General features: G+C 47.5%; 2 protein-coding genes across 2 annotated transcripts; both read left to right on the top strand.

Moving 5' to 3' along the window:
- The first annotated feature begins 1,612 nt into the window (after positions 1-1,612).
- Positions 1,613-5,719, top strand: CDKN2D (cyclin dependent kinase inhibitor 2D). The gene is made up of 3 exons (XM_053464867.1): positions 1,613-1,740; positions 3,667-3,830; positions 5,079-5,719. The coding sequence occupies exons 2-3, from the start codon at positions 3,690-3,692 to the stop codon at positions 5,421-5,423; spliced, it is 486 nt and encodes a 161-aa protein (XP_053320842.1). The 5' UTR covers positions 1,613-1,740; positions 3,667-3,689; the 3' UTR covers positions 5,424-5,719.
- A 4,106-nt stretch (positions 5,720-9,825) lies between these two features.
- Positions 9,826-17,655, top strand: KRI1 (KRI1 homolog). Its single transcript, XM_053464835.1, has 19 exons — positions 9,826-9,930; positions 10,961-11,031; positions 11,404-11,509; positions 11,750-11,840; positions 12,423-12,477; positions 12,817-12,866; positions 13,147-13,240; positions 13,320-13,397; positions 13,563-13,678; positions 14,098-14,224; positions 14,427-14,522; positions 14,892-15,062; positions 15,159-15,234; positions 15,333-15,445; positions 15,600-15,750; positions 16,083-16,213; positions 16,490-16,554; positions 16,667-16,762; positions 16,940-17,655. The coding sequence occupies exons 1-19, from the start codon at positions 9,855-9,857 to the stop codon at positions 17,493-17,495; spliced, it is 2,319 nt and encodes a 772-aa protein (XP_053320810.1). The 5' UTR covers positions 9,826-9,854; the 3' UTR covers positions 17,496-17,655.
- Positions 17,656-18,083: the final 428 nt, after the last annotated feature.

Below are 18,083 nucleotides of genomic sequence, written 5' to 3'. Positions count from 1 at the left end.
GAAGGGCTGGCAACTATCAGCTAAGCCACAAAGTCAGGCAAGTGGCCCGGTCAGTGGCACGTACAGTGACTCAAAGGGGATCCAAGACAATCATTGTTTCACATTAAAAATATTATGTTTTTTTTTAACAATTCAAGTTTTCACATTAAGATTTTACAAAGACTGTTTTTACAATATTTCTTATTTAAATCTCTAAACACTCTTACATACATTTATTTAGTTTGTCACGCTTAGTTTGTATTAGATACATTTGTGTGGATGGGTTTTCAGTAGACTTGCGCATTCGTTTTCATTAAAAAGTGCGTTTTCATGCCAAATTTTACCATTTCGGCCGTTTGTTGGAATAACTAACGACCGCATATTGGACAAAAGAAATGAAAAACGAATGTGTGCAATACAGAAATCTTTGTCCATTCGTTCATTGCGGGCACCATTTTTATTACACTAAAAGGAGGAGAATCTCGACATTTTAATTCCAACTTCTTCTACGAGTTTGTTTCTTGTTTCCATGACAACTGGACGGACAAATGGAATTTCCGAAAACAAAAAACCCTAGAATGCAATGAATTTTTCTTCCCCGAAAACGAACACTAGCGCCCAAGTCTAGTTTTCAGAAATATAAATAGTTTCAGTTACTTTAATTTGGCTTTGCACACAAAGAAAAAATAGGGAAATAATATAATTGTTATGGTAATTTATTATCTTTTATTTATATGTCGCCAACAATTTCTGCAGCGTACTAGAACTGGCGGACTAAGACGAAGCAATACATGAGGTAACGAGGGCCCTGCTCACAACAAGAGGCGTTATAACTTGTTATATGATGCACTGTTTGCTTTAAACTAGGTATCTACGAACAGCTTGATTGTACAGAGCTACGGAATATGACGGTGCTATGTAACTCTATAAATAGTCGTAAAAATAACACGTCCTGAATAAAAATACATAGGCCTCCCTACCCTATAGCAAAACTATCAAATCTGGCCAGGCTTCCCATTGAGGTAAAATGTGTCTGGGCCCCTGGCACTCAGGTTACTATGCCCTTTTCACTTTATGCGGCCTGGGAGATAGGAATTCTAAACCCGGTCAATTTGCTGATCCTATACAGGACGATACCGTTCGGTAAAACACGAAGCTATGTCATAAAAGAACGTTTGGATGCAGAAAAACGTTGCTCTATATTCTCTTTAAATACCATTAGGGCGGGTCGCCTGAGGTGAAGCTAAGGTCACGGTTTACCGTGACACCAACTTGACCCCCTTCCCCTCGCAGAAACACAGCACCGACCTCATGCCCGCCCTCTCCTTTTTTTAAAAAAGCTCCAGAGTCTCCGCCCATGTGTTTTTTTTCTCCCGATTGGTTAAAAATGGGCCAATGAGTCGTAACAGCAAAGTAAGTACTCTTCGCTTTAACCCCGAGTTTACCCCCAGCAACGGCGAGCCGTCTGCCACACCTTTATTCCTATTGGTCCGAGTCTGACAACCGGGCGGAGACCCTGACGGGAAGGAGCTAGGGGAGGGGGAGTGGGCTCGGGACTACACAGTTGCATTTTTGAAAAAAACACTCGCGTACCACGTGCCCAGTGACGTCAGAGACAGGCAGAGCGATTCGAGCATAGGCAGCGCGAGCCGGGGAGTCGCGAGACGGAGGTGCGGTCGTTGGTTTGCTGCAGCTGGGCAGAGAGGGTCTCGCGGACGGCAGCTCTATCTGGAGGCGGGAAAGCCAAGACTATATAAAGAGGTGAGCGGAGACACGGCGTTCAGCGAGCGAGCCGCATGAGAGGGCGAAGCATCGTCTGTGTGTAGGATGCACCTGTCCCTGTCTGCTCCGCCTGTCAAAACCGCACATAAATAAACACACAGTCTAGCTCAGTGCAGCTGTGTATTCAGCAGGGTCGATGTTATTTACACGGTCCCATCTGTGTGACATTCCTGTGTGTCGTGTTGTGTGTTTGACACCTTCACCGGCCAAGGTACTTTACCGTGTGTTATTTTACACACACACAGCGGAATCAATTATAAAGTCAGGGCCCAAAAGGATCTCTTTATATACATGTTCTATATTTATAAGAAAGGAAATCTGATTCGTTACCATAGCAACCCCAGCATAAGGGGATCTCACAATAAAAATGGCTGTGATGCTGCTGAATGTGACATCGTAATGGAAATCAGGGTGATCAGTTCATGCAAAGGGCTGCCCTGCAGTATGCGGGTCATGTGGGGTCACGATGAAATGGCTGTGATGCGGCTTGCGTGATGCGCTAATGCAGCGAGAAACGTCTCACGGGGGGCGTATTTGAGGAATTTAATCCCGCTTCTTACCGTAGAGTTATTAAATTCCTCAAATATGCCCCACGGTGTATTTATGGCTTTTTGGGGGAACTGATTAGACTCCTGGTTAATTTTTTTTATTAGCACAAGATTTAATATCTCAACTAAGGGTCTCTAAACTACAATGCTCATCAGCCTGCACCGCCGGTCAGTAACCTTTCACCCCGCCAATTAATCCAACAGGAACAATCTTAATACTATTATTATTATTTAATTTTCCAAAAACAGTGTCCCCAAGAATGATTCTGCACCGATCGAGACGTGACCCCTTGAAGCACGTGGGGGCTTATTCACTAAAGCAGGAGAGTTGTGGTTTTAGCTCCCTTGCTTTACTTTCGTTATGAATGGGCCAACACCGGCAGGTTTCTCCAGCGAGAAATAACACGTAATTTAATGAGCGAGAAATACCAGGGACTTAACTATACATTATACGGGGCCGGCCAAGCTCTTCCTTCAGCAGAATCTCACTTGGGATCGACCTTCAACCTTTTACTGAATAGATCTCATAGTCTGCGTCCTTCCACATCATCTTCATCAAGAAGAACGTGGGGGCACTTAGACCATGTCTAGGATGCCGGTAACTCTCTAAGAAACATCCGCGTGCAACGCTTTCCTTAAACGTAAAAAGGGAAACAAATCCGCAGGTGCTTGCGCTCTATGAGTAGAAGTGTGACCGCCCTCACGGAGGCGCTTCGCTAGCCAAGCACGTGCCATGCAAACATGTATGATTAAAAAAAATATACAGTAATGTTACACGTATCCATAGCAATAATAGGAAATCCTCAATACTCGCCTCTAAAAGGAGTGTTTATAAAAAAACTTTTGATCTATACAGCATGCTTGTGCTTAGAATGTAAGAATGATCTCGCTTTAACTGTGTCATTAGAGGGTTAAGATTAGACATCAGTGGGTTACATGCACGCCGAAGCGTGCTGGGCTCTGTGTTGACATCGAGGTGTTTGATGTAGTGTATACATATACAAGGATCTAGGCTACCACCAAGTATGGATCAAATGTTATTCTATCGCTGCGCGTAGTACAAAGGCACGGTCTGTATTCTCCGTTGGCCATGTTTATGTTGGTCCGTGAGAGGTCCATAAAGCTGTTCTTGGCTATTTGAGGTTGAGAAAATACCGTATTACCGGTGTTTATCGCTACTCTGAAACCAATACGCGCTTCCTGCACCAACATTGCTACATTCATTCACATTGTACAACACAGTAGCGTTGATCTGGCCTTCAGCTTATCTCCCCAGGACATGTCTGAAATACGCCGCGTTGCTTTAGTATAGTAATGTAATCTCGTTCTCTCTCTCACAGCTCCCTCTCTCCCACAGCTCCCTCTCTCCCGCTGTCCCCCATGTTGCTGCAAGAGACCGGTGCCGGAGACCGCCTGACGAGGGCCGCAGCTCAGGGAGACGTCCCGGAGGTGAAGAGGCTCCTTCATCAGGACCGGATCCACCCGGATTGTCTGAACTGCTTCGGAAAGACTGCCCTACAGGTGGGAAAAACCGCCAATTTTAGATCATACCAATAAAATGCAAACCGATGTTATCTTCATGCAGCCCTATTCTGTCATTTTCTGCACGAATATAAATTGCCTGCCCACATACACGGCTATTCCAAAAGCTGGCGTCGTATTGCAATTCTTTCTTGTCCCATTTTGCATAGTTTAACTAGGACAATCGACGTTTATTCTGTAAAGCAGAATAGCGCTTGTGTATTGAGAAACACCGTCCATCATCCTATTTGTTCTGACCCAACAGAAGCCGCATCCCTCGGGCTGAGGCGCTCCCATTGTTTGATGCGACGGTTAAATCCATTGTCGTGACACTCCCTGCGCACTATGGGTGTGTGTGCAATTAGCAGACAATCGCATCCACACCCAGAACTCAGGGGTTAATTAGAAATGTCTACGTGTACTTTAAAAGCCTCATGGAAGAAAAGTGTTTTACCTCGTTTTGCCCCAATAAACTCCCTTTTATCTGCAGGCCTGGAGGTGGCCATTGTTGTCAGTCATGTGATATTTTGGGTGACTTTCCCACCTCCGACACCGCGCTGAGCTGATGCTTTATGGCAATGCTAATGAAGTCCGATCCTCCATAGATTTTCATTAATCAGAGTGTCTGGGTGTGTGATTAAGACTGAGCCATTCTATTGTTTCCCACAGGCAGAGTCAGGGTGTTGGTAGATTGGGTGCAGATAACAGAGTGAGAAGTCATACAATTGGCTGATAAACTATTTGAAAAGAAAAAACCCTATCTGATAAAAAAAATAAAATATCAAAATACGTTAATGACATGCAAAAGACAAGCTGTCCCTCAGTAACCTCCATCTGGACAAGGCAATGTGATGGCGGTAATAAATGTACAGTGGAAATTCCCCTTTAATAGTTTCTCTCCCTGTTTGCAGCATCTTTTATTTCTTTGTGCTTTCTGCGTCTCCCGGTTATGTTACCTTTTCAGGAGAAATCCCTAGTACATTTTTCCGCAACGCACGCTGGCCCTGCATCATGTATAGTTGAATGAGGTGACATTCAGAAGCTCCCTAATTTAAGTATGCTTTATACAGGGCTGGCACAGGGTCGCCATGCTGCTTTGGGCTTAGCTGAGCGTCTTAAGCATGGATTAACCTACTTGAGTTAGTCTTTCCATGTCTGCCGTTTTCATTGTTGAATGCAAAGTTCCAAAGTACGAGACATGCGCAGCCGCCGTGTCTATCCATTCACTCTCACCGTCTCTCCCGGCAGGTCATGATGTTCGGCAGCACGCCGGTGGCAGCTGAGCTCCTGAAACAGGGCGCCTCGCCCAATATTCAGGACTCGTACGGCACGACGCCGGCTCACGACGCGGCTCGATCCGGCTTCTTGGACACCCTCCAGGTCTTGGTTCAGTATGGCGCTGACCTCAATATTCCTGATGCCTCTGGTTCCCTTCCTATTCACCTAGCAGTCCGCGAGGGCCACGTCCCCGTCATCGCTTACCTCGCTTCGCGCTCCAACCTGGCACATTCGGACCGGGAGGGGCACACTCCCCCGCAGTTGGCCGCCATCTTGGATCCTCGCCTGGCAGCCCTCTTGGAACTAAGTACGTAGAGACCCAAAGTCTTGGTAATGCGTCAGAGGAACAATTGGTACGGTACGCTGTACCGCGACCTGAAGCAGTGCTTATCTCTGTATTAAGCAGTGCTTATCTCTGTATTGTGCAATGTGTCCGTTTTCGAGGTGCATTTTGTTTGCCACGTCGGGCCGGTACTGCGGCTTGTATTATAGGGAATTCCGTTTTAGAAGTGGGCTTTAAGTGGGGCCGGGGTAGCTTGCACCCGACAGAACTTACCCCCCAGACAAACTGAGGGCTGAAAGCAATGGGTCGTGGGCCGTTGCTGTGTGTATGTATAAAATGTGTATGTGTATTGTACGGTTCTGCTAATACTCAGGTCATGTTTAATTATTTGTACGTCTACAATTACCCTCCCCCATCCTCCCGCATTACTAGTGATAATTATAATCACTACAGCGCTGTGAACAAAAGCATCCTATATAACGTACTATATTCTGTAATATAAACACATAGAAGGCAGCGATTCCCTATAGATGTTACTAATTGTAGCCACATTATAGAGATAATGTATCTTTACGCTTCCGCTGCCTGTCCCTGCGGCCCCCGCTCCCTTTGCAATGTGCTCCGTTCTCATTTGCCCGCCGGCAGTGGGCAGATAGGAAAGTCATTGTTTGCCAATCTGTCTCCCACTCGGCCGGTCGGTAAATCCCCTGACGTGGCGGCCACACATCGCTCAACAATGGCCCGGAGTGCGCGTGGGATGGCTGCGCTATCTCCAGACCCGGGGAGCGAGGATCCGGGGCGGTTCTGTAAAAGTGCCGTGTTGTAACTCCATGGGTGCCACAGACGTCTTTGCAGTACTCTGCATAGAGCCGCTAAGTCCCGGTGGGGGGGGGGGTGCATGTTATATGTATTATATTTATAATACACACGTATGTGTTCAATAGTCAACCGGGATTTTTATCCATAGACATTTTAGGAGTTACTGTTCTTTATTCTCAGAAAAGGCTGATTATTTACTGGACTGCCTTTTTTTAAAACCCGGTAATAGTAGCTTTCACAGTCATATTCTTGTGGAAGGCCGCTAGCAACCCGAGGCATACACTCGCGCACGCTCACCTCTATCGCATTAATCCCTGTTGGCGTTAGTGGCGCCCAGGACACTCTGCAGTATGTATAGAAACCGTTCTCACCCCCCCATCCGACTCCAACGTATTCCTTCGGCCGTTAAATATCATCCAACCCTTTCTTCTCCCTCATTCAATTAGCCTTTAGAGGCTCCTTCATAAGCCGCTTGGATCTCGACTCCAGTCTTTGCTACGTATGGAGCAGACGCCGTCCTTCTTCAGACCTGAAGAAATACTGTAAAGACCGGACTTTACGTCTCAAACGATATCGCCGTCTGCTAACCTTGAAGTAAAATAGTCCTCTAACGCTATGCATAGAAATGTCTTCATATCCATTTAAATGCCAGGTCCCGGTATTTAACATTCTTTCTCTAGTGACCCGAGCCGCAGCGCGTCGTATCGTAGGTCGCTTGTAGACATCCTCCGGGATAGAAACCGCTTCTGACCCCTGCAGGGTTAAAACGGCCAAGAGCTCCTTCTGGGTTCAGTTTGGTCAGTTCTAGAGCCGGTTCTAGAGCCAGTTCTAGAGGCGATCGTGGTCTGATGTCTATATGCCATGCCAACTGATATTTTAACAAATGTATACGTGCCTTAGAGACGCGTCCTGCCGACTGCACAATTGATACAAACCGCAATGATCTCTGTTTTGTTTTTATGGATACGAATGAATTTCCAAAATTGATTGACATTTTTTCTATAGTTTTCTTTTTTTTTGCTTGATTTTAATTATATTTATTGAATATTTGAAGGAACCGTTTGCATTAACTGTTTGTTTTTTTTTTAACTTAAATTAATATTTGTGAACTTGAATATTTGCTTATTTTATTGTTATGAATTGATGTTTAATTTATAGGTGTCAGTTTAACTTGTAAGAGTCAACATTTATCTGCCGTTTTTAAAATGAATAAACAATGGGTTAATAAAAACGAATAAAACCGATGCATTGGTGTGGATTTCTGGATTTGATTAAAGGGCCTGAATATTATCTTTGTTTCAAGTACCAGATCGGGCAGCCCCCTCCTGTCTGTCACCCTGCGGTGGGAGGGACAGACTCCGTGCCCCATAGCCCCCTCCTGTCTGTGTCACCCTGCGGTGGGAGGGACAGACTCCGTGCCCCATAGCCCCCTCCTGTCTGTGTCACCCTGCGGTGGGAGGGACAGACTCCGTGCCCCATAGCCCCCTCCTGTCTGTCACCCTGCGGTGGGAGGGACAGACTCCGTGCCCCATAGCCCCCTCCTGTCTGTGTCACCTTGTGGTAGGAAGGGCAGATGCTAGGACATGAGTGGGTGGTGGGTATGTGGATTAGCTCCCAGCAGACGTGGTAATACAGTGAGGGTATGTAAGCATGCATGGAATCGGCAGCCTGAATCTGACGAGGGAGGAACGTGTAAGGTTTGAGGTCTTACAGCAGGTGGGACAGGGGCAGATTGGGGTCTTCGGAAAGTACTACCAGGCGCTTTGATTCCATAAATTTACTATTGCCCTGGTTCACCATCACGCTGTTATCTGACATTTATAAGCAGTATTGCTTTGCTGTGAAGGTCGGTGCCCTCGCAGGGAGCAGGAGAATACACGCCATAGATTCTGCTGGGAATGCATCCCCCCGTAAGTCTCGTTTCAGAAGAGGCCAGGCAAACGTTATCAGAGATCCCCCAGCAAGACTCTAGCGTGCCGCTTAGCAGAGGTCCGCCTGGTCGAGCCCCAAATGTGTATTTTCAATTGCCCAGTTTATCTGTGTGATGGGGACCAGCGGCGAGTCCAGCTCTCTGCTGCTGGTGGTCACCCTCAGATTGAGCCCCGATGTTACCCCAAAGACCAAGCACCCAACAACAAGCTGAGCTTCAAGGCTTACTAGTAATTCGTTCTGGTGGTCGAGTCATATAGAAGGGGGACTTCACAATCAATATTCCTCTTGGGACCCAAATGGCTGTACTGGGGGGAATCAGCGGGGCATCACCTATAATGTTGGACCTGGCTGGTCATGGGGTCTGCCGGTTGTGTTGTAACGATTACCGAATGTTGAGGAACTGCTGCTTTCAGAGCGTTTTTACACCCTGTGAGCCCCACCGACCTAGCTGTGATCTGCCTCCAACCTCGAAGGATGAAGCCCAGAACTACAAACAGTCTGGTGTCAGGCAACACCTGACCCCCAAGCCATAGAGACTACAAAATGGGAATGTTGGGTCCAGATCCGTGGCCACCAGTGGTTAAAAAAAAAAAACCCAACTGACTCACAGGGTAAATCTTCCCAAATACGAGGGGAACCCTACACTGATCACCCTAAAATTATGGGGAGGAGGCTCTGAGACATATTCGTTCCACCTTCGTCCGCGGTGGCCCCAGGATTGACTTATTCCTGCTATATGAGTAGAATATGTCGGGGTGGTGGCCCCGTGGACTTGCTGTGTTTTTCCAACAGGAACAAGAAAACTACAGAACACGGAGTAAGTAGCGCTTAAATTCTGTAATCTATTTTAATTCTGCTTTCCTTCTAATCCCGGAATTCTTGCCTGAGATTCCGGTCTTAATCCCCGAGTTTCCTCTGATAATAATACTCTTTATGGCTCGAGAACAAAATTCGGTTAATATCCGATTAGCCACGTATGGCACATATTAAACGCGTCCTTACCAATTACCCCTTAAAAATCAGCATGCCAGCCATAAGTAGTAGCGGTGTTTACTACACACAAACATGCAGTAATACCCCCAGCAGTCCTTTCTGCCCCTTGCAGGGTATAGGCTTTTTCACTCTTCCAAGGTCATAGAGACCAGCGGTGTCCTGACCAGGCTTTGGAGAATAGAAAGACCTTAATCAGTCGTTGGTCTCGCCTTAGATTCAGGAGCCATATGCCTGTCCCATGCATGTTTAAACCCCCTTACTGTATTAGCATCTACCACTTTTGCTGGGAAGCTGTTCTTCTTATCTACTACCCTCTCTTTGGCGTAAAGAAGGTTGTGCATTAAAACATCAATCACCAGACACGTGTAAAAAGTTACAACATGGACTTGGCTGCCAGAATGAATAACCACTAATGACTAGTCTGTAGCGGTAAAAACACAATAACTTTTATTAGTTGGGCACTACTTTCATCATAACGATCCTCCGGGTTCCCTTTAAATAGAGCTTTCTGAAATCCTCCAATAGCGTGCGCTCATATCAGAAATAAACCACGCCTTCCTTTTCTTTGATTTGCTATCTTTTGGAACGCAGGAAGCGGAAGTGTAGCCGTGGTAAGTTTCTCAGAGCTCTCTCAGGATTGGCTGGCTGGGAGCGTTGGAACGCATGGCTTGGAAGTAGGCGTGGTCTCATCACCAACGTGTTTCCGGGTCACCAGCAGCATGGCTGAACTCAAGATAAATCGCAAGTTCGCTGAACGCTACGATCGGTACCGGGAGAAGGAGGAGCTGCAGCGGCGTGAGTCATCTCCCAAGGGCCCGGTTTGGCCCCGGGGACCTCCTACATAACCTTTTTGGCTTGAAACACCAGTCCCAGCCGTTACTCCGGTCCAGGGCTTTCCTCAGCTCCCCCTAAATAACGTTATGTTAATAATACGCACAGTCAATAAAGACAATAATCCGAAACACGTATTACTCACCTTATTTACAGTGACTATAGATCGGTTTAGCCAAATACCGACCGGATGTAAACATTATAACCGTGTCAGTGAATGAATACCCTGTGAGCCCCGGGGGATATATTATTAAGTGATTGCACATAGTCACACGTGCATCCCAATCGAGACATTGTACAGCTCTCTGGAATATGTTAGCCCTCTTTCACAGGGAGAGTGGTAGTTAAATGGAACAGCCTCCCAGTAGAGGCTTATACACTTAACGGGTGTCATGCGCATTAAAGTGAATGTCGGCTTCACAGGGTGGCCCCGCTGGTATTTCTGGACACCGCTGCTTGCTCTGTGTGGGGAGACATTGCTTGGTTATACATCCCACATACTGCAGGGCAGCACAATATATTCAACACATAAAAGGCTTGCTTGTCCTGCTGGAAATGTTGATGACCAGCACCAGCTGTCAGTAGAGAACGCTATATACTGCATGCTCACTGCGGGGCCACAAAACAGATTCCTCATCCTGCCCAAGTGAGCGGAGCGGGGGGTTTAATAAATACAAAATGCCGTCATATTCTGCTGGCCAGAGGACTTCTGTAAACGACTGCATCAGACTGTACCCTGCGGGGATACCGGGATTGTAACGAAGGCCCGATATGTATAAATTATCACTGAATGGCTCAAGTAGCCATCGGGTAACCCCACGGGCGAGGAGCTGTGACGCCCCCACGCTGCAGGTCGGAGTATGTAGAGCGCCCGCGTTGGGCGAGCGAAGAAACGCCTGCTCCTGGGTCAAGGAATGGGTTGTTTTCTGGTTGTTTAGAACGTCTGAGTTTAACTGGAATTATCGCTGAGTTCTTGTCTTGTTTGTCCTTCTAGTTAAAGATCGTTATGGAGACACAGAAGATAACAGCGATAACTCGAGCTCAGAGTCAGACGAGGAAGAGCCAGTAAGTATAACGGATCTGACAGACTGTGTCACCCTGCGGTGGGAGGGGCAGACTCCGTGCCCCATAGCCCCTTCCTGTCTGTCACCCTGCGGTGGGAGGGGCAGACTCCGTGCCCCATAGCCCCCTCCTGTCTGTCACCCTGCGGTGGGAGGGACAGACTCCGTGCCCCATAGCCCCCTCCTGTCTGTGTCACCCTGCGGTGGGAGGGGCAGACTCCGTGCCCCATAGCCCCCTCCTGTCTGTCACCCTGCGGTGGGGGGGACAGACTCCGTGCCCCATAGCCCCCTCCTGTCTGTCACCCCGTGTTGAATCCATGCCCTCTTTCCTGCATGTACAGATAGTTGAAGGTAACATCTGCTGCTTTTTCTTTAGACGATTGACCCCGCGTTGGATAAAGACTTCTATCGAACTCTTTCTCTGCTCAAGAAGAAGGATCCCAAAATATACCAGGAGGATGTTACCTTTTACACCGAAGAAGGTGAGATTTGGCATCATAAATAATCAAAGTAGGTAGAAATAGTTACAGAAATCAGTACTTTTGTAAAAAGTAAGATTTTTGGCTTGTGGTATCTGACCAGCCAACCAACGTATAAAACTGGGAAGACCGCCGATCTCCTCTAACCGGCCCGCAGTTTATCGTCTGCATAAACCAAACGCGGTTAATAAGCCCTGTGTTGGCCGTCGCAGTATGAAGTCATTGCCTGTTGTTGTTTTCTAGGCTCACCGGCTGTCAAACAGGGTAAATCCTCCAAAGAGAAGCCGATGTACCTGAAAGACTACGAGCGGAAAGTTATCCTCGAAAAAGGAGGGTAAGGAGTACAAAGCAAGCGATGGAGGGTCTGGCGAACGCACCAAGAACAGTCGGCGCTCAACCGTGCCGTAGAGTTGGCTGGAGGCTTCTCCATTTATATGCTTCCTTTACTCCTCCCCGAGACTCTAGAATTATCCACCGGTTGTCCTCCTCTGGGCAACCCACCAAAACCGGTAGTCACGTGTCTCCTACACCTCGTCCCCTATTATACCAGATTCCAGGCCCCACTCCAATTGGTTCTTCATGGCATGATTCCGGTGGCTGTGGTTTTGCAGGCGGTTGGTGCTTCCGGGCTGCGGTGGTTTCCAAATTCCCTTTTCCTGGGTACCAAACCTCACTGCCACCTCTGGGGTGTCCCATACTCACCTTCCACGGCTGCACGAGTCAGGAGCCTCAGTGCTGTGATGGTGGAGTAGAGCAGCCCACCATCTGCTGTTGATCTGGACAGATTTGGGTTGGGTTTTGTTGCTACATTTTAAAAAAAAAGTAAAGATCTGGATACTTTCTAAATTTTATTTTGTCTCATATAATTGACCCAGAAGTGGAAAAAACATGATTTCCTTTTTTTTTTTTTTTAAAGTAAATATGAGGATGAAGAAGAGTCAGATGAAGAGGACAACTTCATAAACGATCAGGTAAATCGTATTGGAAAGAGATGAGTTATTAGAACAAAACCTAACGGCAGTGACCCGTTTAGAGGGTCAGCCCCACGGGGGGGCACCATGATCTGATGTCTAGATCAGAACCTCGCTTAAAGCACTCGAGTTGTGCAGGACATCGAGAAGGTAGTTCCTGAGTCCTTGACTCTTCGTGTGACTTGAGGACAGGTTTTGAGACTGCAGTTGTTACCACGACCCGTTGTGACTTCTCACTGTATGTCAACCTGTTTGTCCTCCCCATTCGTATTTATTGACCGGCAGAATGTTTTTTTTTTCTAAATAGTAATTAAAACCATTTTTTTTTCTCTCCCACAGAGAGCTCGTTCTCCAACGTACCTGGAGGAACAAAAACAGATCAAAGAGAGGTGAGAGTCACGGGCACGGCATCTGATGCCCTCGGAACATTACAGCTAACAAACAATGCGGATTGAACTGTGGGCCGGACTGGGCATTAAATGGGCCGGAGGCAGATAAATGATGCGAGAGGTGGATCTGCGGTGGAGTGGTAACTGACCAAGCGCCGCTTGGCATCGGGCCACAGGGCATTTGCCCGGATGTCCAGTATGACCTGGACGAGTACATCTCTAGTAGACGGAGGGTCAGAGTCGCAAAGATAACGGTTTGGTTTTGATTCGTGATTTGCAGCTTTCGCCAGTTTGTCGAGGAGAGCGATGGTGATGAAAACGAGGAGAGCACAGCAAACCTGCTAACAAAGCGCCTTAAAAGCAAGAAGGAGCAGGTAAGCCGCGTGCGAGTGACACACGGCATTCCGCCCGGTTCATGGGGTTATCTTAATACGTCTTAATTACGTTTCACAGGAACAAGAGGAGGAAGAATATCTCGCGTGGTTAAAAGGTCAGAAGGACTTAGAAGACAAAGAAGACGTCAAGGAGTTGGTGAGTCCGGTGACTGCAGGGTTCGTGGAGAGAGCTCAGCAGGGCACCGCCGGGGTGTAGAGGCTGCATTGGGGTAGTTTGATGCGTTTCGGGGGTTTCCGTGTTATGGTGTAAGGGTCCGTTCAGGATCGGCAATGGAATGACATCGCTGTTCTCTGAACACAGAATTACCTTAAAGATTACTGGTCTAATCCGGCTCTGGACGAAGGGGAGAAATTCCTGCGGGATTATATCCTGAATAAGGAGTATATAGAAGAGGATTCCGACGAAGAGGACGAATGGTGAGCGATACATCCATAATGAAAATGTTGCGCTGTATAGTGATACTGAGCATTTATCATGAACAATACAAAATCTGAGGGTCAGGAAGCAACTTCCCCCAACCAATATTGTCAAAGGATGTAAATGCTCGTAGGAGCTCCACTACCCCCTACCCTCTATCCTACCCCCTACCCTCTATCCTACCTAGCCGACAGGTGCCGTATGTACGCTTCCTATAAGAACTTAATGTAACACATAGAAACTAAGAGACACTGGGATATCCCCCACAAAACGAACCACTAACCATAAATGACACTAAAATACAGCCGGGTATCGCCCGATCTCCCCCAGCACTAGAGAAGAGAAGCATCTCCCTGCTCTGTATAGTGATGGCGAGTAGTTGTTTCTGTAATAACACCGAGTTCCGTCGCTCGCTCAGCGCTCCTGCTCTGGAGGAAGCTCCGCATGTTTCCGATTCTGAGGATGAGGGGGAACTTTTCCTAAAGAAACAGGAAGATTTCGAGAGAAAATACAACTTTCGTTTTGAAGAGCCGGATTCGGATTTGGTGCGTACACGACCCCCCCCCGACGGCCCTTTTTATGCGCGCCGCGCACGGCTATCTAGTGCTGTTTGTCTCACGCCTTTCTTTCTTTTATTTTGGGGTATAATATGTCTTTTAAGGGGATTTACGTTTTTCAGCCCCAGTGCCTAACACCCCCCCCCCAGTATGTATCTTCATATGATTGACACGTCTGCCTTTCCTCCAGATAAAAACTTTCCCCAGGACCATCGCACAGTCCGTGAGACAGAAGGATGACCGCAGGAAGAAGAAGAGAGAGGAGACAAAAGAGAGAAAGAAGAAGGTAGGAACAGGGAAAGGCAGTGAATTATGTCACAAACTGTTATTCTGACATCACATTTTTGTAGAAACATCTGGCATTTGGAATTTAGTTCAGTCCATGTCTCTGCCCTCCTTATCCCGTAGAACTTACTTGGTCCTTGATTTTGTGATAGAGTCAGGATAGCCTTATGCCTACCCCATGCCTCTGGCACACTTGGCAAATGCCTGGCAGGCCGGTGGCCGATAGGGCCGCATGCGTACCAAGTTCAGTCACTGTTATTAATCTCTTAGTGAAGATGTACATATTTATATGAATGGAATGGTTGTGATGCCAGCATAGCTCCAACATGAAGGATATCGGGACTAAGCTCTTACTTTATCTCAACTTCAGGAAAAAGAGAAGAAACAAGAGGAGCTGAAGCAGCTGAAGAACTTAAAAAGGAAGGAGGTGTGGGACAGACTGGAGAAGCTCCGGGAGTTGACCGGAGAACGAGCGTTGGGTGTGAGCGAAGAAGACCTCCTGGAGGACTTTGACCCCGAGAAGCATGACCAGATCATGGCGGTGAGGATGGGTTGTACCAGCTGGTATTTGGGCAGTAGGTTTGGGTGAGCACCGTACTGACTACAGTCTTCTCAACTACCATCTTCTGTTGGATAGAAATGCTTTGGGGATGACTACTATGGGTTAGAAGAGGAACAGAAACCACATTTTGAGGATGAAGAAGGATTGGAAGGTGAGCGTTTCCATACCCATCGTCTGCTGCCCTCCCCGGTCTGTTTGCTCCTCTCTTTCTTATATTTGGGCTCATTTACCTTTTCTCCCGTGTCACAGATGATTGGAACTGGGACACCTGGACAGGAGCGGAAGAAGAAGATGCCACAAACAGCCAGGAGTGGGGGGGAGAGGAAGACCTCCAGATTCACTGTGAAGACCCTGACTTTGTGGTACGGCTCCTTTCCCCTCGTCACCCCACTCCCTCTGCGTTCTGTTTATTATCTTTTAGAAATGAATGTTGGCACATAGGCCAACATAGAAGTTAATAATAACATTTAGCAGACCAGTGTTCCACGCTAAGTTGTGATCACCATCTTCCACCAGATGGATGCCGACTATGACCCCAACGCCCCTCACCAACCGTCACGCAAGGAGCGGAAGAAACTCCGCATGGAGATGGAGAAAGGCGGGAAGAAGAAGAGGAAATCCAGATTTGCAGAAGTCGTGAGCAAAGAAAAACCAGTCTTCAACCCAGGTGAGATGGTCTTCAAACGACTACCTGGCATTTACTCCTCCAGGGGTCTATTCACTAAAGCGTGAGTTGTCAGGACTGTGGTAGTTTCCACCCCCTGAAATTGGCCTTGGCTGATGGTCCATCTATCTGAAAAGTCCAGTATGCGTATATATATATTCACCGCCAAAAGGTAACCCATAGGGGGGTGTTCTTGGGCTAAATGCTCTATTTTAAAGATATCGCCTCCGCTGTGGTTAACGCCATGCGCGGATCACTTTTAAATGCCCTGAATCTTCTCTGAAGGGTTTCATGGGATAAGCGCGCAGTAAGTTTGATGACGTCCCTTTTTGCAGATGATAAAACATTCCAGCAGTATCTGGACGAGTATTATCGGCTGGATTACGAGGATATTATTGATGATCTGCCGTGCCGATTTAAATACCGTCAGGTGTTGCCCTGCGACTTTGGACTGACCACCGAGGAGGTACGTACGGCTTAGTTATGCGTGGGTGGTGGTATATATACCGTGGATCAGGGTGATATATCCACGCTCCTCCATACATCACAACAACCGCTCACCTGTTTGGTTGTAATCCTTCGACACAGCGATGTGTAGACGTGAATAACAACAATCCCGACAGCAGGTGCTGCCGACTCCCGTCAGTCAGCAGGATCTGTATCCAGTAGGGACGTTCACATTATGAGGCTATACAATTCGTCTGGCATTCGCATTTATTTCTTCTTTCTGCCCTCCCTTCAGGTCCTGGCAGCCGATGACAAGGAGCTGAACCGCTGGTGTTCCCTAAGGAAGACCTGCATGTACAGGTGAGCACTCACGGTTTGTTTTTGATATTCGGGCGGCCTCGTGAGCGGCTCTGCCGGCAGCCGGGTTGCGATACTTTGGGGCCGGTGACAGATGCGCTTCTCTATGTCTCAGGTCAGAGAAGGAGGAGAGCCACGATCAGAACATTTACACCCAGAAAGCCCAGAACATGTGGAAGAAGCAGCAGATCCTCAAATCTCTGACTCAGAGGTGAGTTATTTTACGTTATACAGGTTACCCACCTGCACTGTCTATATATAGGTTTTGATCTCTAATCATTTTAAAGTGTCAAACCTTTTCCCCATCGTAACAGCGCCACATCATCTGTTAGCACTATATAAATAAATGTATTCATTCTGGACCCTAAACGTTACACATTTATTTCAGCGAGGAAACACCTGAATCGGCAACATCCTCAAAGCCCAAAGTAGGAAAGAAACGCAGAGAAAAACTAAAGAATCAGCAACCGGGGGAGAGCGAAGCAAGCGAGAAAGAAACCGGAAACAGCGCGCTACACAACGAGGAGTCTGCGAAGAATCCTCCCTCAGAGGGCGCCGAGAGCCAAGCGCAGAGCAGAACACCGGCCGAGGGCCACGGGGTTACAGCAGACAAGGTGCAGAACTCGGGGCCGGTGGTGGCCCCTGCCCTGGAGCCAGATACTACAAAGCAGGGCGTAAAGAGACAGTTACCAGAGAAGGACAGACAGACAGAGCCCAAGGAAGCCGGGGCTACCCGATCCCCAAAAGAAAAGAGGCGGAAAGTGTCAAGGAAGGGAGGGAGGTTGTTGGGCAGCAAGGTGAGGCTCGGAGGCCGGGAGTTCAGCGGACAGAGGCTGCGCGCCTACGGCCTGAACCCCAAGCGGCTGCGATACAGACAGCTGGGAAGAGAAAGGAGGAAGATGAGAGAGAAGCAGAGCAAGAACCAGAGCGCCAAGGAGGACTAAGCGCTGCGGGACACGCGGACTCTGCGAAGGGCCTAGTAACCACTGCTATCTTTGTATTCACCATTCAGGATGCGCCCAGATATACACAGGGAACATTTTAACAAACCGCCGGTTTAAAAAGGTTTATTTCCTTACATAAATAAAACATTTTCCGAATATACAGATTTCGTTACTGTTTTCTCCTGATTTAAAACAGACAGACAGACATGTATTCCAGTGTATTGTATTCAGAGCTTCGACAGCAGCAGAGGGGGCTCCGTTATACTCAATACATGCGAGAATAGCGCCCCCTGCTGTCAATGAGTACAAAGTCAAAGGGTGACTCCCATCACGTGGAGCTCTAGCTGCCATTCCTGAGCCCTCATCTGTCATTTTTATTATATTCAAGAATAAAAAAAAATATATATAAATAGAAAAGCCAATTGGATGTGTTCTGGGGAACGGAGGAGGCCTTCTCTGCATTTAGTGACTGTACCGTTATATGTTAAAAGGGTGCCCTGAATCTGAAAAGGAACTAAAATAAGGTTATTAGCATTAAATACAAATAATACCCCATCGGTAGGCTTTTGCTTTCCGCACCGGGTAAGC

The sequence above is a fragment of the Spea bombifrons genome, chromosome 4 (assembly GCF_027358695.1).
Source record: "Spea bombifrons isolate aSpeBom1 chromosome 4, aSpeBom1.2.pri, whole genome shotgun sequence".
Taxonomy (NCBI): Eukaryota; Metazoa; Chordata; class Amphibia; order Anura; family Pelobatidae; genus Spea; species Spea bombifrons.
The sequence above is the reverse complement of the archived record's forward strand: the minus strand, read 5'-3'. Positions and strand labels throughout refer to the sequence as shown.